This window comes from Coenobita brevimanus, chromosome 43 (genome assembly GCF_032717465.1).
Source record: "Coenobita brevimanus isolate Jiangsu-jjx chromosome 43, ASM3271746v2, whole genome shotgun sequence".
Taxonomy (NCBI): domain Eukaryota; kingdom Metazoa; phylum Arthropoda; class Malacostraca; order Decapoda; family Coenobitidae; genus Coenobita; species Coenobita brevimanus.
In genome coordinates, this window is record NC_136996.1 from 32,188,052 (window position 1) to 32,212,369 (window position 24,318).

At 43.2% G+C, this 24,318-nt stretch overlaps 1 protein-coding gene and 1 pseudogene across 1 annotated transcript in view; both read left to right on the plus strand.

The window, feature by feature from the left end:
* Positions 1–23,483, plus strand: part of LOC145397876 (uncharacterized) — a 37,516-nt gene extending 14,033 nt beyond the window's left edge. Inside the window, exons 7-14 of the mRNA XM_080270910.1 lie at positions 294–341; positions 5,276–5,554; positions 8,395–8,508; positions 8,950–9,044; positions 9,856–9,912; positions 13,144–13,339; positions 19,812–19,972; positions 22,937–23,483. Coding sequence (XP_080127036.1) covers positions 294–341; positions 5,276–5,554; positions 8,395–8,508; positions 8,950–9,044; positions 9,856–9,912; positions 13,144–13,339; positions 19,812–19,972; positions 22,937–22,967 — 981 coding nt within the window. The 3' untranslated portion in view covers positions 22,968–23,483. The remainder of the gene's footprint in view (positions 1–293; positions 342–5,275; positions 5,555–8,394; positions 8,509–8,949; positions 9,045–9,855; positions 9,913–13,143; positions 13,340–19,811; positions 19,973–22,936) is intronic.
* Positions 10,261–10,379, plus strand: LOC145397946 (5S ribosomal RNA; annotated as a pseudogene).
* Positions 23,484–24,318: the final 835 nt, after the last annotated feature.

Below are 24,318 nucleotides of genomic sequence, written 5' to 3' on the forward strand. Positions count from 1 at the left end.
TTGCCAGGCAGTTTTATTCAGCAAAGAGAAGTGCCTCACTAGTCTTTGGCAGCCTCTTAATGATGACAGGTACACTTGGATTTTTTCTTGCCCTGAAGAGATGAGTTTATGTAGCTGAAGTAAGCATATCATCTTTGTAGGGTTAACCAAGAACTGTTTTGTTATTCATCTTCTAAAGTTGGCCTCAAGATGAAGGGTTTTAAGAACAGTTTCATTCAACCTTTCAACCCTTTCAACCTAAAGATTTCTTAGGGTTGGCATCTACTGATCCATGTTTTCTCTTATTTTTCCAGGACTCTCCCCACCCATGGATGCCAGAAAGTCCCACCGTGTCTTTACCGGTAAGCTACTCTTAGCTCTAAACAATTCATTTTTCCAGTCCCATCCTACCTCTCAACTCTTCCATCGTAAACCCAGCCTCCCCAGACCTTGTACACAGGGACGCACTACACATCCACCTAATCATTGTCATTTCTGTACATCTGAGCCGGTGAATATCCTCCTCCTTTACTGCCCAGGTCTCACTACCATATAGCATTACACTCCTAACACATGCTGCATACAAAGACCCCTTAGCATGTAGGGAGAGTCCTCCCATTGTCAGAAGAGGCAAGAGCTCCCTGAACTTCTTCCAACCACTTCTCACCCTAGCCACAGAGCTAGCTCCAGCCCCACCTCCAGCACACAACATGTCTCCCAAATAACAAAACTCTTCCACACACTCAAGAGATTCACCAGCAAGTTCAATCCTTTCACACCTGACAATCTCCACCTGCTCTCCCCGACACGCCGTACACATAAAATCAGCATTATCTCGCAGTCTACCTCTGATACCACTACATCTCTTGTGCACCCATTTATCACAAACACCGCACAAGATGGAATTACTTCCCACGCCCTTGTAGCAAACAGCACATGGCCACTCTTCCTTGTCTTTGACAGTACTGCCACCAACCCTAGATATCATCACTTTCGTTTTATTTTGCATTTACCCTTAAGCCCTTGTGCCCCATACCATCTCTCCACTTCCTAAACCTTTCCTCTGCCTCCCTTTCACTCTCTGCAATCAACACCAAATCATCAGCATGCAACATCTCCCATGGGAGTCCGTTTGTAAAGTCACATGAGAGGGCTTCAAGTACCATGATAAACAACATGGGAACACTAAACAGTACACCCATCACAAACATCAACACTGCTGTCCACACTTTCAATACAATTATACAAAACACAGACAAAAGACACATCCCTAGAGGCAACAGAAAGAGACACAACCCCAACTTCACACTAGAATTCAAGGCCTCATCAGACAACAGGACACACTGTGACACTCCCCAACACCCCATACACAAGATACCATACAACAAATATAAGAACTCAACACTCAAATAAACAGTAAAATATCAGAACAGCAAACACTAAACTGGAAAAATTACCTCCAAACACTAGACCACAAAACAAACATCAGCAAACTCTATGAAACACTAAACAGCATCACACTTTCCAACAGCAACACCACACAATCACACGCTGCCATCACAACAACAGACACCATACCCTCAAACAAACAACAAGCAAACACTCTCACCAGTCACTTTTCACAAGTCAGCCATCTAAACCCCCATCCTGAAGACCAACGTATCATCCGACGTAAGAGACAGTTCCCCACAGACCCAGACTACGCACCTTTCACTTACAACCAGACGAAGCACATCATTAACAACCTCAAGCACTCATCTGCCTGTGGACCAGACAACATAAGCAACATTCACCTTAAACACCTAGGACCACAAGGCATACAAGCACTCACCAACATATCAAACTACAGCTACTCACACAACATAATACCCAACATCTGGAAGCATGGCAACATCATCACTATCCCTAAACCCATCAAAGACCCCACGTTACCCTCCTCACATCGCCCCATCACACTCCTCTGCACCCCCTCCAAAGTCACTGAATGACTGGTACTACAACTAGTCACACCTCACATTCCCCTAGCCCAGTCACAACATGGCTTTAGGTCACTACACTCCACAAACACCCTTCTTACAGACCTTACACAGAGAGTTTTCGTTGGCATAAATTCAACTAGGCCACCACCACACAGAACACTCCTAATCACACTAGACATTAGCAAAGCTTTTGATGCCATCCCCCACCACAGCCTCACAAACAAAATATTCAACACAAACATGCACAATAACACAAAAAGATGGCTGGCAAACTACTGTACTTAGCAGGCAGATGTGCACACGTAACATTTGCCGGTCAGTGTTCTAAATCAGAAACTTTACAAACAGCGTCCCCCAAGGATCTGTTTTGTCCCCTACACTCTTTAACCTATACATGCACGATGTACCCACACCCCACACACCACAGATACACATAGCTTCCTATGCAGATGGTATAACACTTACATGTACGCAATAAAACACAAACACAGCTGCACACATCATTCAACCTTACCTCAACACACTACACGAATGGTTCACCACAAACAGGCTCAAAATAGCCCCAGCCAAATCTACAGTGACTCTTCTCACAAACTGGACAGCAGAACACAGTCACATCCCACACCTCACCATAAACAACACTCCTCTACCACACACACACACCCAAAATCCTTGGTGTAACATACAATACATCAATGTCATTTAAACAACACATCACAAACATTAAAAATAAAATAACACCAAGACTCAGTGCTTTGAGGTCACTTGCCCATACAACATTCGGACACAACAAAGAAACCACCACCACAGTATACAAACAATACATACGTTCAGTGATGAATTATGCAAGCCCTGCCTGGGCTTCTAACCTCACCAAAACACACTACAACACTCTACAGACCATACAGAACAAGGCCCTAAAAATAATCACAGGCTGCACAGCTACTACACCCATAGACCACCTACATCAAGAAACCAAAGTCCTCAAAGTCAAGGATCACCTAGACATGAGAGGCACCCAGTTTCTTGCTGCAGCCTCCACAAACCCACAACATCCACTACAGTACATGGCAGCACATCCACCCACACCAAGGAACATCAAAACAACACCCAGCACACGATACCATACACAAATACTGTCATCTCTCCCCCCTCGCCCACCTCAGACCAGCTTCCAGAAGCATATCCACACTCAGATCACTCACCGCTCCATTCAGTCACTTAAAGACAACACACAGCTGCATGCACAGCCTCCTGACATCCACCCTTCTGAATCCTATCTTCCTCTTGAGGACAGGGTCCACCTGGCCAGGCTGAGATGTGGGCACCATCCAGCCCTCTTAAGCTACCAGAAGAGGCTGGATGACTCCGTCACTGATGCCTGTTCAGGATGCAACACAGCACCCCATACTATTAAGCACATTATGGAAGACTGTATTGCACACAATCACATATGCCAACAACACAACATACACTCTTTGAGAGCTTTGTGGGAAAGCCCGGTCTCGGCCATGGCCTTCCTAAGGGACTCGGGGCTGTTCGGCCAGACTGCCTAGGGAACAACTACTACTACTACTACAACATGTGACTCAAAACTGACCCCTGATGCACACCAACATTCACGGAAAACTAATCACTCAAATCTCCATTCACTCTTACCTGGGTGCGAGCACCCACATACATAGCCATAACCACCCTAACCAGCCACTCCTCCAAGCCAAGCTTTTTCATTGCCCACTTCACCACCTCTCATGGGACTCTATCAAAGGCCTTTTCCAAATCAACAAAAACAAAATACAGATCCTTTCTCCTACCAATATATTTTTCCTGAAGCTGTCGAACAATGAATATGGCATCATTGGTCCCCCTACCTGGCACAAACCCAGACTGCATCTCATAAATATTCACTCTTTCTCTAATCATACCTTCTAAAACTCTCCATTACCTTCATTATCTGATCTAAAAGCTTTCTCCAAATCCATGAAGGCTACATACAACTTCTTTCCCTTCTCTGGAAACTTTTCCGCTAAAGATCTAAGAATGAATATCTGATCTACACAGCCTCTTCCCTTGCTAAAGCCTCCTTGTTCTTCTCCAACTAATTTCTCTGTTCTTTCTCTAATTCTGTCAATAAGTATCCTACCATACACTTTTCCTATTATACCAAGAAGACAAATGCCCCTATGATTACCACACACTTCTTTTTCCCCTTTTCCTTTGTACAAGGGAATAATTATACCTGACCTCCAATCCTCCGGGACTTTATCTTCCTCCCAGGCCAATCTGCACATCTTCCACATCCATTCTACTACTATCTCTCCCCCATGCTTCAGCATTTCACCACACACTCCATCAATTCCTGGGGCTTTTCTCAATTTGACTTTCTTCATTGCTTCCACAACTTCTATCCTACTGATTTCTTCCTGTCGTCTCACCTCTCTCCTTCTCTCAGCCATTCCCCAGCCACTTATACTCGCATTACTTCCATCCTCTATGTTCAACAATTCCTTAAAGTGTTCTCTTCATCTGCTCACTTTTTCTTCCTTCTCCACTAGTAATCTACCATTTTTATCTTTCACTCCCCTGCTAACTTCACTGCCACCCTGTCTTACTCTCTTCACCTCATTCCAGAACATATTCTTACAGTCCCTCCACTTTACATCATATTATGGAGTTTCATCTGTACAGTATGCTGTGTAGCTAGAAAAGCAGGCTTAGACATAAGTTATGGAGGGTATTTTCAGTGTTTTGTCCATTATTTGCATTTTAATCACAGTTGTAGTTTCTTTCTTGCTGCTTGGGGGCAGTGACCTTTTGTATTATACCAACAGGATTGGGAGTTACAGCCACTCATGGCCAGCTTGCAAAAACAGAATGAAAGTGTAAGCAAGCCCTAATTTATGACAGTCATTCACGGAACACTATGCTGATTTTACTTGTACTTGGCCTAGATTTTCATTCCTTTGCAGCTTATTTCATGTTGTCCAGTAGCAGAAAAAGACAATACTGTGGCACTACATCCTTTCCGTGGCACTTCTTTGTGACAACATTATATTTTATGGTTAATCTATTGTTATAACTCAGCATTCAAGAGGAAGAGATGGCAATTTTTGGCCAAGTTATAGAAAAAGAGTATAGTAATTGTTAGATGTGATGAGTCTTCATCCCGTATTTCAGGTTGTAGTCAGCAATAATACAGAAAAGTCAGACATATTGTACCATCTATTTTGCTTCAAAAATCATAATAATTTGGTGCTTGTCCACACCTTTACACTCCACTTTAAACAATACAGCTGTGTATTCTCTGACTCTTCCAGGAGGAGAGTGAGTTTTATCCCTCTTATGGTCCACCTCAAGTTTCACATCAGCAGCAACAGTTTCAGATGGGTAATCTGCGTGGCTACCAGAATCAGGATCAGTTTCAGCAGCAACATCAGGGTTTGTCATACTCTTTTAATCACCAACAAGATTTGGCCCATCATGAACAGCAAAATCAGCAACAGGGGATACCATGCAGCCCTGAGATGCCACAGCCTTATGCACCATGCACGCCTAGGGACTCTCCTCAGCCAAACCATTTGGGGGGCATTGAAGATGTGAGTTTCTACTGTTTTTCCTTTTTTCTGTAATTATTTTTTTCTCTGTGTGGCTGAGCATAGGCTTTCTGTTTTCCTTTTTTCTATTATTTTTCTTATCAGTGTGACCGAGCATAGACTTGACTGTTCATTCCTTGAGGCGCAGCAGACCACCTATGTGCCACACACCTCCACAACTAATATTTAACACTTGGCAGGGCTGTCTCACTGAGACTGGTATGATGGTATTAGTATTGGTGTTTTTATAACCTGTCAGTGTATCCAGTGGAATTTTTTATAATTTTTATTATGGGGAAATGAATTCCTCAGGCTAGGCCTTGATAGATTATACAGCCCCGCTAGGTGACAGGAGAACACTACCATACCTCTTCCAGCAGGGCAGCTAGCTACCTGGACGGGGCGTGAACTCTTGACTCATTGGTTTTGAGCCAGGCACTCTACCACTAAGCCACCCCAGGACTCTTGCTAACTGCCGATGGTTGCGAGCCATTTGGCTCCTAAGGTTTTAGATTTACGAGCCAAATAAATTTTTAGTAGCCAAACTGACTACGAGACGAAATATTTTACGAGTGATAGTTATATTTATTTATTTACACATTGTGATGATTAGAATCATATAATGAGGTTTTAAACATTCACAATGGCAACAAGGAAAGACTTAATAATCAGTCACAACGTTTTGAAGTGGATGTATTTTCTCTTTGCCAAAAGGTGACTTGCATGTAAAATTTATTTGCCGAAAGGAATAAATACTCGCATTTGCGAGCTGTGGCTCGCCAAACAAGAACCCTGCACCATGCCCCCCAAATCCACTGGTAGATAAGGCCTTTTAGACAAAATTTGAATCCATTGGAATATAAGGCCTTTTTGACTATCTATCTATTGCCAGATGCCTCAATCCCGTTTGGGGTGGCCACAAACAAATCGCCTCCAAGTCACCCTGTCCCCCGCCATTTCACTGCCCTGCTCCCAACTCACACCCCCCTCTCTCATATATCTCTCCACCCCATCCCTCCATCTCATCCTCGGCCTACCCCTCCCTCTTCCCCCTCCACCTCACTCACATACACTTTCTTCGTCAGTCTTTCACCCTCCATCCTCTCCACGTGGCCAAACCACCTCAGTGTGTTCCTCATAACGTAACCCCCTGGGGGTAGGGGGGTTTTTCAAGAATACTCCCCCAGTATCCCTGTTTGTCATTATAGGCGACTAAAAGGGTTGGCGGAGGGTTAGTGCCCCTCCCCGGAAAACAACTAACTAAAAAAAAAACAATAAGCCTTTTTGACAAAACTTGAATTGTCATACTTCCCTGGCCCAGTCTAGGATTAAAGTTGCATCCATTCAGACAGCAGGCCATTTTTCTAACCATTTTACCATCACCATCACCACCACCACCACCCAAGTTATTGGGTAGCACCAAAGTAAGTTCTCATTGTAAGTCACCTTTTTTTTTTTAATGAATTGTAAAGAAAATTGCCTGGTAAGGTTCTGTTGCTACCTGCAGAAGTAAAAGTCTTGGTATTGCTTATCACTAAGTTCAGGCTGGCTGACGTCTTCAGTTTGAAGTATTGCTTAGCACTAAGTTCAGGCTGGCTGACATCTTCAGTTTGAAGTATTGCTTATCACTAAGTTCAGGCTGGCTGACGTCTTCAGTTTGAAGTATTGCTTAGCACTAAGTTCAGGCTGGCTGACGTCTTCAGTTTGAAAAGTGTCTCGAAAGCTGTATATAATGGCCAGGAGATAGCAAGAATAAAATGAAAAATGTCATTTGACTCAAGAGCTTAACACTGGCTGGCTGGTGATGTTTTTGTCATCCAAATATTTACCATTTTCATTCATCATTCATCATCCGATCCTACATTGCCCCACGAGGAGCATAGGAGCTTGGGGCTAGGCAAGTTGGTCTTGACATTTAAAATGAGAGTGACCAGCCTCATTCATCCCTGAGTCGCATTATGTAAATTAGAATATAACCGTCCAACTTTTATCATGTAAATTGGAATAGAAATGGCTTGGCATCATGCAGAGTGCAGTCCCCAAGTGGCACAGAACTCTGCAAGTGTCTTATGGTTATTCTTTTCATGCACTATATTTGTTTCTTTAAGTATAATGAAACTTTGACATTATTCAGCATACCCTTTGCTGTACAGTTCTGTAATGCATATGAATAAGTTAACTAATGCTCTTGGTCTTTTTTCATGTACAGGGTATGCATGAGATCTTCTTCATTCAGTCTCCCACTGTCTTTGACTTCCAGATCCCTGTTTTAAGTGGCATAGGACTCTTCATAGCACTTCTTCCTTGGCATTTAATTTTGCATATTTCACCTTAACTTTGTCATTTTGTTATTTCTATAATTTTAATATTGATACAGCTTGCAACAATGACATGCAGGAGGATACTGAGGTGTAAAGAGCTGCCTAAATCATTATAGAAGAGGTGTTATGAAATCTGAGCCACTAGAAATTCAACCCCTAGTCTTAACATAATGTGCCCAGTCATCCCACAATGAGTGGATCTTGAATTTGGCCTTCTCTTTTATTAGTTTTCTTGGAAAGGTTATGTATTATTTACTCAGACTTCAGTTCTTTATTTCTGCCTGTCATAATTGGCATTCTTTATTTCTACATGTTATAACGGGCATTCTTTACTTCTGCATATTATAACTGACATTTTTTATTTCTGCATGTCGTGATTAGCATTCTTTATAACTAGGCATTCTTTTTTTCCACATATAATTGGCATCATTATTGCTAGTCATTCTTTATTCCACATATCATAATTGGCCCAGAGTTTTGAAAGGGTCTTATGGGCATTCTGTTTTCCTTTTTCCCTGCCAGGTGCTTGAAGTGATAAAGAGAGAGACACTGCATCCAAGTCAGACACCAGTTCCAAAGGAGGAGTATGCTGTTGTTAGGAAAATCCAGGAAGACCTTGAGAATCTTCAGACACAGGTAAGCATCAGGGTAGTGTGTTCCCATGTTAACCACTTTGGCCCAATGATGTACTGTATTTTAAATTTTATTCTTAATATTTCCAGTCAGTTTCATTCAGCTTTGGAGTGACTTTAATAGTCTGCCAGGATAGGTATACTTTCTGTTTGCCCCAACACGGGAAGTATGTTGAGAATATGGCCATGTGTTTATTTGATGGAGGGTGCACATTCCACAGAGCATGGTAGTTATGCTGAGAACATGGCCAGTTCTTTTTCTGATGATGGATTTGCAATCCACAGAACATGGTAGATATGCTAAGAGTATGGCCAGGTCAACACAGACCATGGCTGATGTGATGAGAACATGGCCCGTTCTTTTGCTAATAGTGGGTTTGCATTCTGCAGAACATGCTGAGAACATGACCAGCTGTTTTTCTAATAGTGGGTTTCCATTCCACAGAACACGATGCACATGGCGAGAACCTGGCCGAATAATGCACACCAGTTGTCCTGGAAGATGAAGTACGATGAGGAGCTGGTTCTTGATATGATGGGGTTAGTGACCACATTCATAAAGGGTTTTAGCTAATTTCTGCAATAAGCAAGTCACTGTAGTAGTTAATTATTATTATCAGGAATAATTTCTTTATGTTGGCCCACTGAACTGGGCAGACTTTGGCTGTCTGGACACAGTTACTCCTCACCCCACCCAAAGGTGGGAAAGGAGGTACGGATGGTGATGGTGATGTATTTTTCTCATAATAGATCTTGTCTGCTGATGGGTGTGATCAGAAAAATGTAAAAAAATAAATAAAATAAAAAAGATAAAAAGGGCAGCTACATGAAGAGGACTTTACTGTTTCCCATAATGTTGGAGAGGAGGGTCTTAATGCAGTGGCCACTTGGGTTGTACTGTACACTGGGAGGAGGGGGGGGGGGAGGATTCAGACACATGGTTTTGGAAATATGCAGTGTGGCCCATGTAGATGTGTTAGGATTGATATGGTTGAGTGACACGTGTATTTGCTCTAAATATGACCACAGTGGCTTAAATTTTGGAAATGAAATAGACATCAACTCAAAAACACGTTATATCACAGCTGTGTTAAAACAATGTTAGTATGTTAGTATGGTGTTGAATTACAAAATTATTATGTGTCTTTACCTCAATCACTGGGTTATCGTATGAGAATCCTTTACATGCAGTGATTGTTAGGAACTCCAATGATGCTCTGAAGTGTCATATTTGCATGGTTTGAGTGTATTTCATGTAGCTAATTGGAATTTGTCTTAATCGATGTTGTTATATCTTGACATGGAAATTCATTAGCCATTCATTTGTAATATATGGCTTCATTTTTTACAGAACCCTGACTAAGTGGAGTGATCAGGAGGTTGTGGAGAAAGATAAAGAAGGTGACACGTAAGTGTTATACCCTGCTTGAGGAGAGGGTGCATGCTGGCCAGGGATAGGGTGCCCATAAGTCTGTCTCTCTGTCTCTTATGATACTTATGAAAATGATCAGGAAAATCAAACATCAAACTTATCAATGTAAAAAATAATTTGACTGAATTTGACTATGAATACAAACAAATGCAGATTTTTAAAGCTATTGAACTTACCTATGAAGGTAATGAAAATGTCTGTATACAGTATACTGTATATATCAAGAAGAGGATGTATAGACCCCAGTGAGCTGTGTGTGTGTGAGTGTGTGTGTGTGCTTACAAACATCATAATTATTAGAAGATAAGCTAATTGTATCTAGGGTATGGTGGGCATGCCATGTTGAGTACACCGCTTCCCGTCCGATCAGCGAAGTTAAGCAACGTTGGGTCTGGTTAGTACTTGGATGGGTGACCGCCTGGGAACACCAAATGCTGTTGGCATAACGTTCTCCCTACGTGTCAAGTGGGGTTGGTGGAGGATTAGTGCCCCTCCCTGTAAAACAATTAACTCTAAGCCCTTGGCCACCCAGTTTGGGATACATGGCATTTGGCAATGAATGAAAAAAAATAAGCTACACGTAATTGTACCTAGGGTATGGTTGTATCATAGTAGATGAGGTAAGGAAGGGCATGGTGTAGACCGTAGACTGTGACACTGTGTAGTAGTGGTGGGAAAAACATTCGAGCCTTCACAGGACCTCGGAACCACCTTGCTCCAAACGTCTGAATTCCCTCCACAGTCGCTAACTGTGTCCGTATGCGTCCAGTTGAGACTTTACTTAGTTTTGTTATGAATATCGTTCAGGTTTATCATTAACAGTTTAAAAGGCACATATTTATTATTAAAGGTATCACTGCATTAATTTGTAGCTGTAAAATCCAGTATCTTACAAATAAATGAGGGGCTGATAGGAATAAGAAGTCAGTTTGGAGCACGTTCAAACACAACGGGAATTGACCAATCACCAGCCGAGAGCATCACGCAGTGTTACCGATTCCACTTGTCCTCAGCTGGCAAAATCAGTGCGTCAGACTCTCTGGATGGCTGGATGAATCACTCTTGCGTGATTATCAAAGACAGTAAATAAAACCCACACTTGTAGATGAAGAATATAATTACCAAACAGTTTCAGTGGACACTGCCACCAACTTCAATGGTCAAGATAGAGAGAGGGAGTGACATATTGACAATACAAAGGTTCCTTTTTGTATGTGTGTGTGTGTGGAAGGGTGAGGTAAAGGTGAGGTGGGGTGGGGTGGATTGTAAGCGGGGATTAACCCAAGGGGGAAAGGGGGGGGACATTACCAGACAGGTCAGGTGTAATTCCTATCTGACCTCCCCTGTGTCGGTGCAGGAAGGAACATTTCCACTAGGGGCCTCATTATAGGATCTAGCTTGTACATGCCTTCACTAAGGTTGAAATTCTCGTATTTTTGGATACACATGGCTTCAATAATCTTTCGTTTCCGAAAGTCATGACTTTTGTACAGTAGATGGCTACCTTGCCAGTCAGTTCTGTGGTTGGCTTCACAAACATGGTTAAATATTGCATTATTTAAATTACATGTTTTTATGGCATACTTGTGTTCCTTAATCCGTGTTTGCAAACTGTGACCTGTTTTCCAATGTAAACTAGATCACAATCTTTGCAAGGAATTTTATATATGTCTGTTTCTGAATATGCTGTACATTTGTTCTTTACTAACATTGATCTGACGGTGGAGGTATACCTAAATGCTATATTTACATCACTACTGGAACCTATTAACTCTTACCATATTCAAGTCTGCAACATAAGGCAAAGTGGGAAAGTGTTAACTTTTCTGTGGTGGGGTCTTTAGGTACAGTACGTAGTAAGATTGCCTAGCTTTAAGGTATGCTTTTTTAATGAACCATTTGGTATACCTTAAGTTTTGGAAGATTTCCCAAATGAGATTATTTTCTTCTTGTATATGTTCTGGACTGCAAATTTACCCCACCCTTCCACACACCATCCATCCATCCATCATCCATTCCTACATTGCTCCATGAGGAGTGTAGGAGCCCGGGGCTAGGCAGTTGGTCTCGACATTTAAGATGAGAGTGACCAGCCTCACTCATCCCTGAGTGGCATTACATGAGCAGTCAACCCCAACCACTCCTTGGATATAAACCCTCACCGGCTCAATCCGACTGGAGCACAATAATTACCCACTAAACCACCAGGTGCCAAAATTTGGTTATATGGTTACCACCCGGCGTAGTAAATGGTTTCCTGGTGTACAGGAAACCATTTGGCTTGTCATTCAGTGTAGAGTCACCCACAGGAAGAAGGAAAAGGAAAGAATGAAGGAAAGAAAGACAGAAGAGGAAGTGTAAAGTCACCCATAGGCAGAAGGACAAGGAAAGAAAGACAGAAGAGGATGGAAGAGAGGAAAGGGCAGACACCCAAGAGCAGCACTACATTGAGTGAGTGGATGGTGAGTGCCCCCACCTACCACAATCCACACACACACACACACACACACACACATAAAAAGGAACCCTTGTATTGTCAATATGTCACTCCCTGTCTTTATCTTGACCACTGAAGATGGTGGCAGTGTCCACCGAAACTGTTTGGTAGTTATATTCTTCGTCTACAAGTGTGGGTTTTATTTACAGACTCCCTGGAACTGACCATAGTATTTGTTTTAGATTCCTTCCCCAGGTTTTGCGTGATAGCAGTCCAGTATTGTTTTTTGACCACCCCATCCTTAGTTGGGAAGAAATAGGTCGTAAAGATAATGATGGTGGTACAGTAGATCCTCGTTTTACAATGTACAGGTATACAATTGTTTTAAGCACTTCCCCCCCCCCCTGTAAAACCCAATTTTTTGTAAGAACCCAGTTGTAAAGCAAGTTAAGTGCACTCAGAAAGCATTTACCTCTGCCAGTGCCTATACCAGACAACTCAGATTACCTCCAAATTGTAATCAACCCTTCCATAGCCAATGACCCACATGTTTACAAACTTTCAGTGAAATCCATCAGTAATTTATTGAAATATCTTGTGGATTAACAAACAAAGACAAACAGGAGTGAGTACATAACCTACTCCAACTTCATTGACATAGGTAATGAGGGTGTGCAGTATTCATTCTCCAATTGTAGCATTATAACAACTTAATATAGGTTTTACATACCCTGCACTTCCTTAATAAATGTTTTATATTCCCTCCCCAGGAAGTGCATGATAGCAGCCTGCAACAACTTAAGTAACCCTGACTACAGTGAGACCTTGATGGCGATGGTGAGGCGTCAGGAGGACATTAACATTTGTTGTGATAGGCTCGTTGATAAAGATTTAATGGTGTGTTCGGTGTGTGGCAACGCAGACCGCAGCAGGTTTTACTCTTCTCTGGGCATGAAAAATCACCAGGTAAGCAGAGAGGTCAGATTACTGTTCCTAGAAAAGAGGCATGTGGTAGTGTAGATAAAGGGCTGATAGCCATATTATTAACCCTTTGAGCCAGGGGATGTCTTTTGCATTTAATTTTTGCCACCTGATGATTTTATTTAGTTGAGGGTAGACTTTTCGAGCTGGCTGGGTAAGATACAATCTTATTATACCCCTTCAGTATGAGAGTCCTCTCCTAGGTTTAATAACAATATTCTGGTAGAAGTAAGAATATACCCTCAACAGAAAAAAGTCACCTCAGTTCATAGGGTTAAATTTGAGTGCACAGAAGTGTAAGTGAGCTAATTTTGTATAATAATTGGCTGAACACTACGGTATATTCATTTTGCATTAACTTGGCTAAAACTTATCGTCTCTCCATTGGCTTACTGAGTTGTAAGATTACATTCATACTAGAATGTGATTAGAATGTGATGCTTATCATGAAAAGAAAAGAAAAAAAATGCCATGGAAACAACACAGGTCCATAGTAATGTGTTTCTGGTATTGAACAATATGAAAGAAGCTGTAAAAGGACTGAAGTCTGGGCCAAAGTAGAGTAAAAGCCGTATAGTAATATAGTATCCCAAGCTACAAGGTAGTCAGTAATGATACTGGAAGATCACATACAGTTATACCTCAATATACGATACCCCTAGATGCGATACCCCAGCTTAGTGATGGGGGTAGAAATACACCATACACTGCCAAACGATGGCCAAACCCCGGTTTAACGATGGGTTTTGATTTTTTTACCAATTTTGATGATATTTAAGACTAAAATCGAGTATTTAGGTTGATTTATAAACTGTTTTTAGACTTAGATTCAGGTGTTTTAGCCATAGGTGGGGTGAACATTGTCATTTTGGGGTACAGTTTACTTAGCTTGATTTTTTTCAGACATATTTGATGATTTTCAGATTTTATTTGTTGGTTCTAATGAGTTATTTACAGGTGTTAGGCCTAGGGTTAGCGTCTTTTACAGGTGTTAGGCCATTAAGATTGGCTTTAAACTTGTTGTGGGGCTCGTTTGGGAGTTGGTTGGGGAGAAACCCAAGGCTGAAAAATGCATCCCATTACTTTGCATGTTAAATCTACCCCAATATACGGTACCCTACCTAACAATGGGTTTTTACCTAACCAATTGCATCATTAAACCAGGGTATACCTGAATGTTATTTCATGACATGCCTCAGAAATCATCATCGAAAACTGGAGATATGCCCACACCTTTGCATTCTCAGTTTTTCATTTTTTTGAGAACATCTGGGAGACCAAAATGGCCAGAAAATGTCAAAATGCAAAAAGAAAGCCAATATGTGTTCAAAGGCTTTTCGTCTCATTAACTCTCCTCCTCTTACTGACTCCCTTCAACCTCTGTCTCTTCGCCGCACTGTTGCATCTTTATCTCTTTTCTATCGCTACTTTAATGGTCACTGCTCCTCTGAACTGTCTGCTTGCATTCCTCCACCTCTACGACGGGCGCGTAGCACCCGTCTGGCAGCAAACTCTCATCCCTTTTCTGTCCAACTCTCTAATGCAAGAGTTAACCGTTACTCCCAGTCTTTCATTCATGCAACAGGTCAGCTCTGGAACTGTCTCCCTCTGTCTGTATTTCCTCCTGCCTATGATCTCCAGTCTTTCAAACGCAGTGTGTCCAGGCATCTCAAAATGATCGGATCTTGAATTTGGCTCTCTATTGTATTTTGTTTTTCTCTTGGAGGGAACTGTTACTGCGGGCTCATGGCCTTTGGTTCCTTCTTCCTCGCATTAAAAAAAAAAAAAAAAAAAAAAAAAAAAAAAAAAAAAATTCCTACTCTAAATTTGCCGCATGGTGATGAACAGCTGTGTTTTGGTGTGTAATTCCTCCGACATCCACTAGAGCACCCTTGCGTCCTCCCGACTTCCTACCTACCTACCGTCGTGACTGCACGTTCACTGCCATGGCTGCCCACATGCTCGTTTTTGTGGTGGTGCCCTACCTCTGTGGCTCAGACAGTGAATAAACAGCAATAACTCACCACTAGACCACATGGGAATTTACAGTGTTGTGCATTGTTAAGAAATTAGAAATCAGAGTGCATAGGATTAAGTGCAGAGTGCAACACTGGCGTGTTGCAACTGGCATGGCGCAAGTAAGAACAGAATGTGCAGTGTTAAAAATTATAATTCACAGTACAAAGGATTAAGTGCAGCGCAACACAGGATTACTGTACGTGCTTCAAGCGCACCTTCACCACTGTCAGAGCCATAGAGGAGGCAGGTTAATCTTCGCGTTGGCCACGGATGTGTCGTAAGTACCCTGTACAATGTAAATATTTTCCTTACTCACTTCTCATTCTCTGGTTCCTTTTCATTTATTTTATGGTTTATGTCCTTTATTTGTGTGAATAGGGTTTTAAATAGGTCGTGTGCATGTCCAGTAGGGAGTTATTTAGGTGGCTTTCAAAGTTAGGTTCGGTTGGGTTCTATAAGTACCTGTCCAGGGGCATTTTGCCCAAGTCCCAGACAAGACCAAGTCCCGAACGTTACTTGGGCTCTATTACGTCTGATCTTGGAGGGGTTACTGTATACTGTATATATATACAGTAATCCCTCCAATATCCAATGTAATAGAGCCATAGGCAGGTCCAGATAGTGGTCCTGTCCGGATATTGGGCCCCAGCTTCTGGACTTGTACTTATGGACCCTAACTCAGAAAAACACCTATGCTACTCCCTCTGGACATGCATAGCACCTATTTAAGACCCAAATCACACCAATGAGGGACATAAAAGACTGAAATAAATGCAAAAGAAGCATAAAATGAGATTTTTGAGGTAGGTTCATACAATATTCAACATTCTGGGTACTTACAAGTCCCTGGCTCCTGGACTGGTAGTTATGGACCCTAACCTAGCGTAACTCAGAAAAACACCTCCCTACTGCACATGCATAGCACCTAAGACACAGCATATTCACACCAATAAGGGACATAAAAGAGTGAAATGAGGTGTTTGAGGTAAGTATAGTATGGAAAATACAGTAGAGTACAGTATGAAACATTCTTCCTACTTACAGCAAGTCCATGGCCATCCTGATGAATAACTGCCTCCTTTCAGACTCTGACAGTAAGAAGGATTTCCTGAAGCACTTGCAGTACACTGTTCATGAAGTCTTGCACTGAACTTAGTCATTCGCACTTAGAAGTCCATTCTCTTCACAGTGCGCACTCTTGTCTAACATATGCTCCATTGTAACTTAATAAGTGTTGCACCCTGCACACTTTCCACTCTTATAACCATTTTCTAAAGCAAAAACACACAAGTTTATTTATGTTAAATTTAGTCCAAAAATTGTTTGTCATTTCACTGACAACTGTAAATCCTTAACACAATGCACTGTTTTTTTCACTGCACAACACTGTAAATTCCCGTGTGGTCTAGTGGAGAAGTTCTTGGCGTCTATTCGCTGTCAGAGTCCGAGAGTATCGCTGGCAGGTGACCTAGGGGTGCGTCGCTGGGTCGTGGTGATGGCATACCCACTGCAGACGACTCTGAAGACAGACACAAACTCACGTTGAGCGGTGACTCCACTGTGGCTGATGTGCTGGGCTGTGGCTCAGAGCATGAGGGCCTGTCTTGGGGAGGCAACGGAGTGGAGCCAGGGCTGGGCACAGTGGGGGTCACGGGCCTGAAAAAACTGTCAATCGTTGATTGACGCAAGGAACGACGATACTGACGATTAATGATGCGCTGCCTGAAAGCACGCACTTCCTCCACAAGTCCCAAGGGCCCCATCTCCCTGTTGCAGTCCGGGTGTTCCAGGTAGTCCAGAACGAACTCTAGGTGTTCCTGGAGTGCGCTCAGCTTGGGGATGGCTGGAGTTGTGTCGTGCTGAGAGGAGTCCGCATCATTGTCACCGTCCTCGTCGGAATCTTCAAGCTGGGTACTGACACCTGCAACTGAAGATGCGATCTCGATATAAGACGGGGTCTGATACCCAGGATCTCCCTCGTCGTCATCCAACCACTCACGCACGTCGTCCACATCAACATCGTCGCCATGCATACGTAGACGTGCATGGAAGTCATCCACGTCAAAACCTAGGAAATCGTACTCCACATCTGTTCCGAGAAGCAGACGAGACCAACCATTTTCTAGAGTCTTGACAGGGATATCCTTCCATGCACTGGCCCAGTTGTAGATTGCAGACTTGATGTTGTAGCGGCAAAGGTTTTCCAAAGTACGCTGGCCTCGCGTGTCCTGTCCCTCCCTGTGCTCGTCCTCGTCCTCGAGAACAACCATCACCTTGTCCAGGAACTTCCCTCGGTACAGCCTCTTCGTTGCCACGATCACTCCTTGGTCCATTGGTTGGATGAGAGCAGTCGTATGAGGTGGCAGAAACATGCACCTAATGCGGCCATTCTCAGCCACCAAGTTCTTGTCGCATGGGTGGGCAAGTGCATTGTCGAGGAGAAGGAGGGCCTTTACCTGGTCGCGTGGGATTCCCAGTTTCTCTGTCTGGTAATGTATGACCTGCTTGACGAAATGGCGGTGGAACCAGTCTTTGAAGATCTGGGCTGTGAACCATGCCTTCAAAGAATGGTACCAGACGACAGGAAGGACATCCATCACCCCACGAAGACACCGAGGCTGCTTTGCGCGGCCAACAATAACGGGCTTAAGCCGGTGCATGCCGTTAGCATTGGCACAACTCATAGCAGATATCTGTTGCTTGGAGAGCTTGCGGCCAGGTACACGTTTCTGCATCTCCTCGGCTAGAGTGTTCATTGGCAAAGAGCGATAAAATAAACCAGTTTCGTCAGCATTGTAGACTTGACCGAGAGTGAGGCCCTCCATGTCGATCAAGCCCTTCACCTTGTGCCGAAACTCGTCAACTCCATCCTTGTTAGCGCCCAAAGCTTCGCCATGAGCCTTACGGTTGGTAAGGCCATGCCGTAACTTAAACGTGAAGAGCCAACCCTCGGATACCTTGAAGTCTAGGGCGTCGTGAAGCCTGGCGAACTTCTCAGCAGCAGCCTTCAGCTCCGTTCCACGTACCATCACACCAGCAGCATGTTGCTGTCAATACCAAATCAGCTGACTTCTCGATGAGAAGTCAGCTGTGTACTGCATGAGTTTGTCTCGGGATCTCTTAATATCAAAGCAGATCAGGCCAGGTTAGACTCGCGGAGGATGCGTGAAGAAGACCACCCCGCATCTACTTTCTCCAGTATCTCCCGCTTCTTCTCCAGAGTCAACACCACTCTCTTCCTCTTCTCAGGCAGTGGGGCCATCATCACACACACGAAGGAGAGGCACGAGAGCAGCAGGAGTGCCTGCAGCAGGTAAGGCACCACCACAAAAGCGAACACATGGAGAGCCATGACGATGAGCGTTCACTCGCAACGAGAGACAGGCGGAAAGTGGGGAGGATGCAGGGGCGCCCTAGCGAACGTCGGAGGAATGACGCTCCACAACAAAGCTGTCCCGCGCCCTGCGCGCCAAGTTCAAATTACGGGAGGGTGTTTGGTTTTTTTTTTTTTTTTTTTTTTGTTTTTTTTTGGGGGGGGGGGGGGGGGATATTGGATCCCGGGACGATTATGTCCAGTTAGTGGGGATGTTCGGATATTAGAGGGATTACTTTCGATGTAGTGCTGCTCTCGGGTGGCTGCCCTATCCTCTCATCCTTCCATCGTTCCTCTTCTGTCTTTCTTTCCTTCATTCTTTCCTCTTCCATCTGTCTACGGATGACTCTACACTGAGCGACAAGCCAAATGGTTTCCTGTACACCAGGAAACCATTTATTATGCTGGGTGGTAACCATATGACCAAGTTATGGCACCTAGTGGTTTAGTGGGCTGTTAAGGTGCTCTAGCCAGATTGAGCCTGTGTAGATTTATATCCATGGGGTGGTTGGGGTTTATTGCTCACGTAATGTCACTCAGGGATGAGTGAGGCTTTGTTCCTATGCTCCTCATGGGGCGACATAGGATTCGATGATGGATGGATGGATGTGTATATAATTAATTTAGAAAGTGGAGGTTATGTTTGTGGTAGGAGGAGGCACCCATCATCAGTTCACTGGATGTAATGCTGCTTTCAGATGGCTGCACTGAGTGACAAGCCAAATTGCATACTGTAGCCTAGGAACCATGTACTATGCTGGGTGGTGACCATATAAGCAGATGACTTGTGACAGTCTATTGAGTGAAGATGTTCCAGCCCGATGGGTCCTACAGGGGTTTACATCATAGGGGTGGTTGGGCATTATTGATCACATAATATCCCTCGGGGAAGTGAAGACATTCACAAATCTTAATGTCAGGACTGAATAGCCCAGCCCCAGGTCCCTATTTTCCTCATGAGATAGAAGTGGATGGGTGATGGATGGCTGTATGGAGATTTTCAGATTTTCATATTTTGAGTGTTTGTAGTGTATGCTGTACAGAAGTTTGCACATTATGCTTCAGGGCCACACCATCATCAGCACTGTGGTGAGTCTGGAGTATCCGCCAGCAGTAGTCAGTTACCTGTTGAAAAAACTCCGCCCCTTTGACAAAGCACGCATCTTCACCCCAGAGAGATGTCGAGAGTATGCATACTACGTTGGACTGTACCCAGAGCTTAGGAGGTAAGTGTGGAAAATAAAAAATGAGTGGGAAAGTTTATGAGAACTAAATATCCTGTCCCATACCAGGAGTTTTCTTGTTCTGTGGATCATACTTCTGCCCATCCTTGGTTTGAAAAAGAGGTCTGGATGTTGATGATAAGCCTTTCGTTTAGTTTATAAAGGCTCCAACATGCATGCATGCATCAGCCTTGGTCAACTAATGGTGGTGTTCCATGCTGCTTGCTCTCTGACAGCCTCCATGTTCAGTCCCTTATCCCTTAGGTCACATTCTGTGACTTCGTCCCAGGTCTTTTTTGGTCTGCCTCTTGCAGCCTTACCCCCAACATTCACACTTATCACTTTCTGCACCCAGTTGTCGTCCCCCATCCTCTCCACATGCCCAGACCATCTCAATCTGCCTCTCCTTATCACAACACCAATACAAGCCAGTCCCATCCTTCCTCTCAACTCTTCCATTGTAAACCTAACCCCTCCCAGGCCTTGCATTCAAGGATGCACAGCACATCCACTTAATCACTGTCATTTCTGTACATTTGAGCCTGCGAATATCCTCTTCCTTTACTGCCCGGGTCTCATTACCATACAGCATTACACTCCTAACATGCTGCACACAAAAATCCCTTAGCAAGGAGGGAGAGCCCTCTCAATGTCAGGAGAGGCAACAGTTCCCAGAACTTCATCCAGCCACTCATCACTCTAGCCACAAATGTTGAAGATATTAATGAAATGTCTTAAGGAGGAGGTAACAATTACACTAGGTGGATGGATATTGCATTGCCAACACTTTCACTACATCTTTATAGGTGTTTTGATGGATGATTACAGAGTTTTGTTTTCACTTCTGCAGATGAAGTTAGCTGTGTATATAAATATTGACACAATTTTTATCATTTGAAAGGTACAAATGTGTTTTAAGTACGGGTGAATTTCTTTGGAAGAACTGGTGCTTTTTAGAAACAGAAAACTGGTTTAATATTAAAATAAATACCAGTACTAATAGTAATGATAATAGTCTATCTATCTATTGCTAGACACCTCAATAATAATAGTATTAATAATAATGCAGTAATATTATTATTATTATTATTTTGCCGTAGGGGGGGGCAATCACCATCCACTTACTCGACATAGTGCTGCTTTGGGTGTCTGCCCTTTCCTCTCTTCCTTCCTTAGTTTTCTGTTTTTCTTTCCTTCATTCCGTCCTCTTCCTTCTGCCCACAAGTGACTTTACACTCCCCCTTCTGTCTGTCTTTCCTTCATTCTTTCCCCTTCCTTCTGCCTAAGGGTGACTCTACACTAAGTGATAAGCCAAGTGGTTTACTGTACACCAGGAAACCATTTACCATGTTGGGTAGTAACCATATAACCAAATTATGGCACCTGGTGGTTTAGTGAGTAATTAAGGCACTCTGATCATATTGAGGTGTTGAGGGCTTATATCCAAGGGATGGTTGGGGTTTATTGCTCATGTAATGCCACGCAGGGATGGGTGAGGCTGGTCACCTCATCTTTGTCTGGACCAGCTTGCCTAGCCCCTAGCTCCTACACTCCTCCTGGGGCAACATAGGATTGGATGATGGATGGATTATTATTATTATCATGTGGAGAGGATGGAGAGTGAGAGGCTAACGAGGAGAGTGTATGCAAGTGAGGTGGAGGGGGGGGAGAGGGAGGGGGAGGTCAAGGATGAGATGGAGGGATGGAGTGGAGAGAGATATATGAGAGGGAGGTGTGAGCTAGGAGCAAGGCAGTGAAGTGGCATTGGACAAGGCGACATGGAGGCAGTTTGTTTGTGGCCACCCCTTATGGGATTGAGGTGTCAGGCAATAGATAGATTTTTATTATTATTATTATTATTAGTGGTAGGTGAGGGTACTCACCATCCACTCGTTCAATATAGTGCTGCTTTGGGTGTCTGCTCTTTCCTCTCTTCCTTCCTTCCTCTTCTTTCTTTCTTTCATTCATTCTTTCCTCTTCCTTCTGCCCTACATGTGACTTTACACTCCCTCTTCTGTCTTTCTTTCCTTCATTCTTTCCTCTTCCTTTTGCCTGTGGGTGACTCTACACTGAGTAACAAGCCAAATGGTTTCATGTACACCAGGAAACCATTTACTACGCTGGGTGTTAACCATATAACCAAATTATGGCGCCTGATTGTGTAGTGGATAAATAAGGTGCTCTGGTCGGATTGAGCCTGTGTAGGTTTATATCCAAGGGATGGTTGGGGTTTATTGCTCACATCATGCCACTCAGGGATGAGTGAGGCTGATCACTCTCATCATAAATGTCAGGACCAACCTGCCTAACCCCGGGCTTCTACGCTTCTCATGGGACAACATAGGATTGGATGATGGATGGATAGATTATTATTATTATCATTATCCATCTATCCATCCATCATCCAATCGTATGCCACCCCAAGAGGAGCGTAGGAGCCCAGGGCTAGGCAAGTTGGTCCTGACATTTAAGATGAGAGTGACCAGCTTTACTCATCCCTGAGTGGCATAACGTGAACAATAAACCCCAACCACCTCTTGGATATAAACCTACACAGGCTCAGTCCTATTGGAGCACCTTAATTACCCACTAAACCACCAGGCGCCATAATTTGGTTATATGGTTACCACCCAGCATAATAAATGGTTTCCTGGTGTAAAGGAAACCATTTGGCTTGTCACTCAGTGTAGAGTCACCCATAGGCAGAAGGAAGAGGAAAGAGTCTAGGAAAGAAAGACAGATGAGGGAGTGTAAAGTTACCCATAGTGCAGAAGGAAGAGGAAAGAAAGACAGGGAGAGGAAGGAAAGAAGGAAGAGAGGAAAAGACAGACTTCCAAAGCAGCAGTACAGTGAGTGTGTGGATGGTGAGAGTCCTCATTATTATTATTATTATTATTAGAACCTCTCATCTTGAAAGTAATAGAGGACAAGGAAGTAATTAATGACTGTGGCTCAATGCTCTTTCAGATACCTGCACTTCAGCAATGGTTTGTATTAAAGTTGCCCCCGTGGACCAGAGCATTGACAACAGAGATGAGCCATCACGTCTGTGGTACCTGGCTGTGTGTCCACTAATATGGTTCTTTATATTCAGTTAATTTTCACTGTCTTTAGCAGCTGTACATCATAAAAAATTGGTAACTTGGCCAAAGGGCAGTGATTAGCATAGCACTGGTAGTTACAGTACCTTTATATTACCAGTATTGTTCTTTCTTGCCCACCATCCACTCACTTGACATTGCTTTCTTGCCCACCATCCACTCACTTGGTGTTGCTTTCTTTTCCACCATCCACTCACTTGGTGTTGCTTTCTTATCCACCATCCATTCACTAGGTGCAGTTTTACCTTAATGTGATTATGCAGAGTGTCAAGCCAAATGGTTTCCTGTAATCCAGAAAATCATTTATTACAGAGGGTGGTAACCATGTAACCAACAGATAAATTCTTCTCAGTCTAGTGGATTATGATATTTCAGCTGGATGTGGCCCTTAAAAGGCTTAAATCCAATGGGTATTAGGGGTTTATTGCTCACATCGCATTCAAGGGTAAACAATTGGTCACTAGTCTTAAATGTCTAGACCAAGTAGCCTAGTTTCAGGGCTGTAAGCTTCTGATAGGGCTCTAATAGATGGGTTACTAGACAGAACTCAGTAGAATACAGTACAGTACTACCATTCCAGTTGAGATCTTTGTGTGGTACATGTAAGTCTTTTGTCATTACAAATGACATAGCCAGTTGAAAATTGAATTAATGTTTATAAAATGATAAAATTGATGAAACATTGGAAGCCAAAACAATGTTCCTTTTACTCTAAACTTGGTCTTAAATTGCCATCTCTCCATCTTGAATTTGGAATTGTGGCAATGGATTAGCACTAGAATAGAGTGCTAGTAATGAAGAAGGGCAATGAAAAAGATGCAGAGCTGTAATACAGTATTGTCTTTATCTGCCACTGCACTTCAGGAAATAACGTGCAAAAGGACAAAAATTTAGGCCAGACTAAAATGAAAAGAGTATAGCTAAGGTAAGCTTAAGATTATTCGCCACCAACAGGGTAAATATTTTGGTAAGAGATGTGACTTTCCAAAACAGCTGCTGCAATAAGTATATGATCAACTCACACACACGAACAAAACAAAAACGTGAGAAGGGTTCGTTGGCTGTTGTCTGTGGTATAATGAACATTCTGGATCTATTAGTTCCCTGAGGAACGCATTTGCTTATTGTGCAGAGGTTGAATTGAACCCTGGTATAACGTGCGCCATAACAGAAGTTAGTTATATGTAGCACTGGCGGGTACAGCAGACAAAAGTTTGCATAATATTTCACCTCTTCTGTGTCTCACAT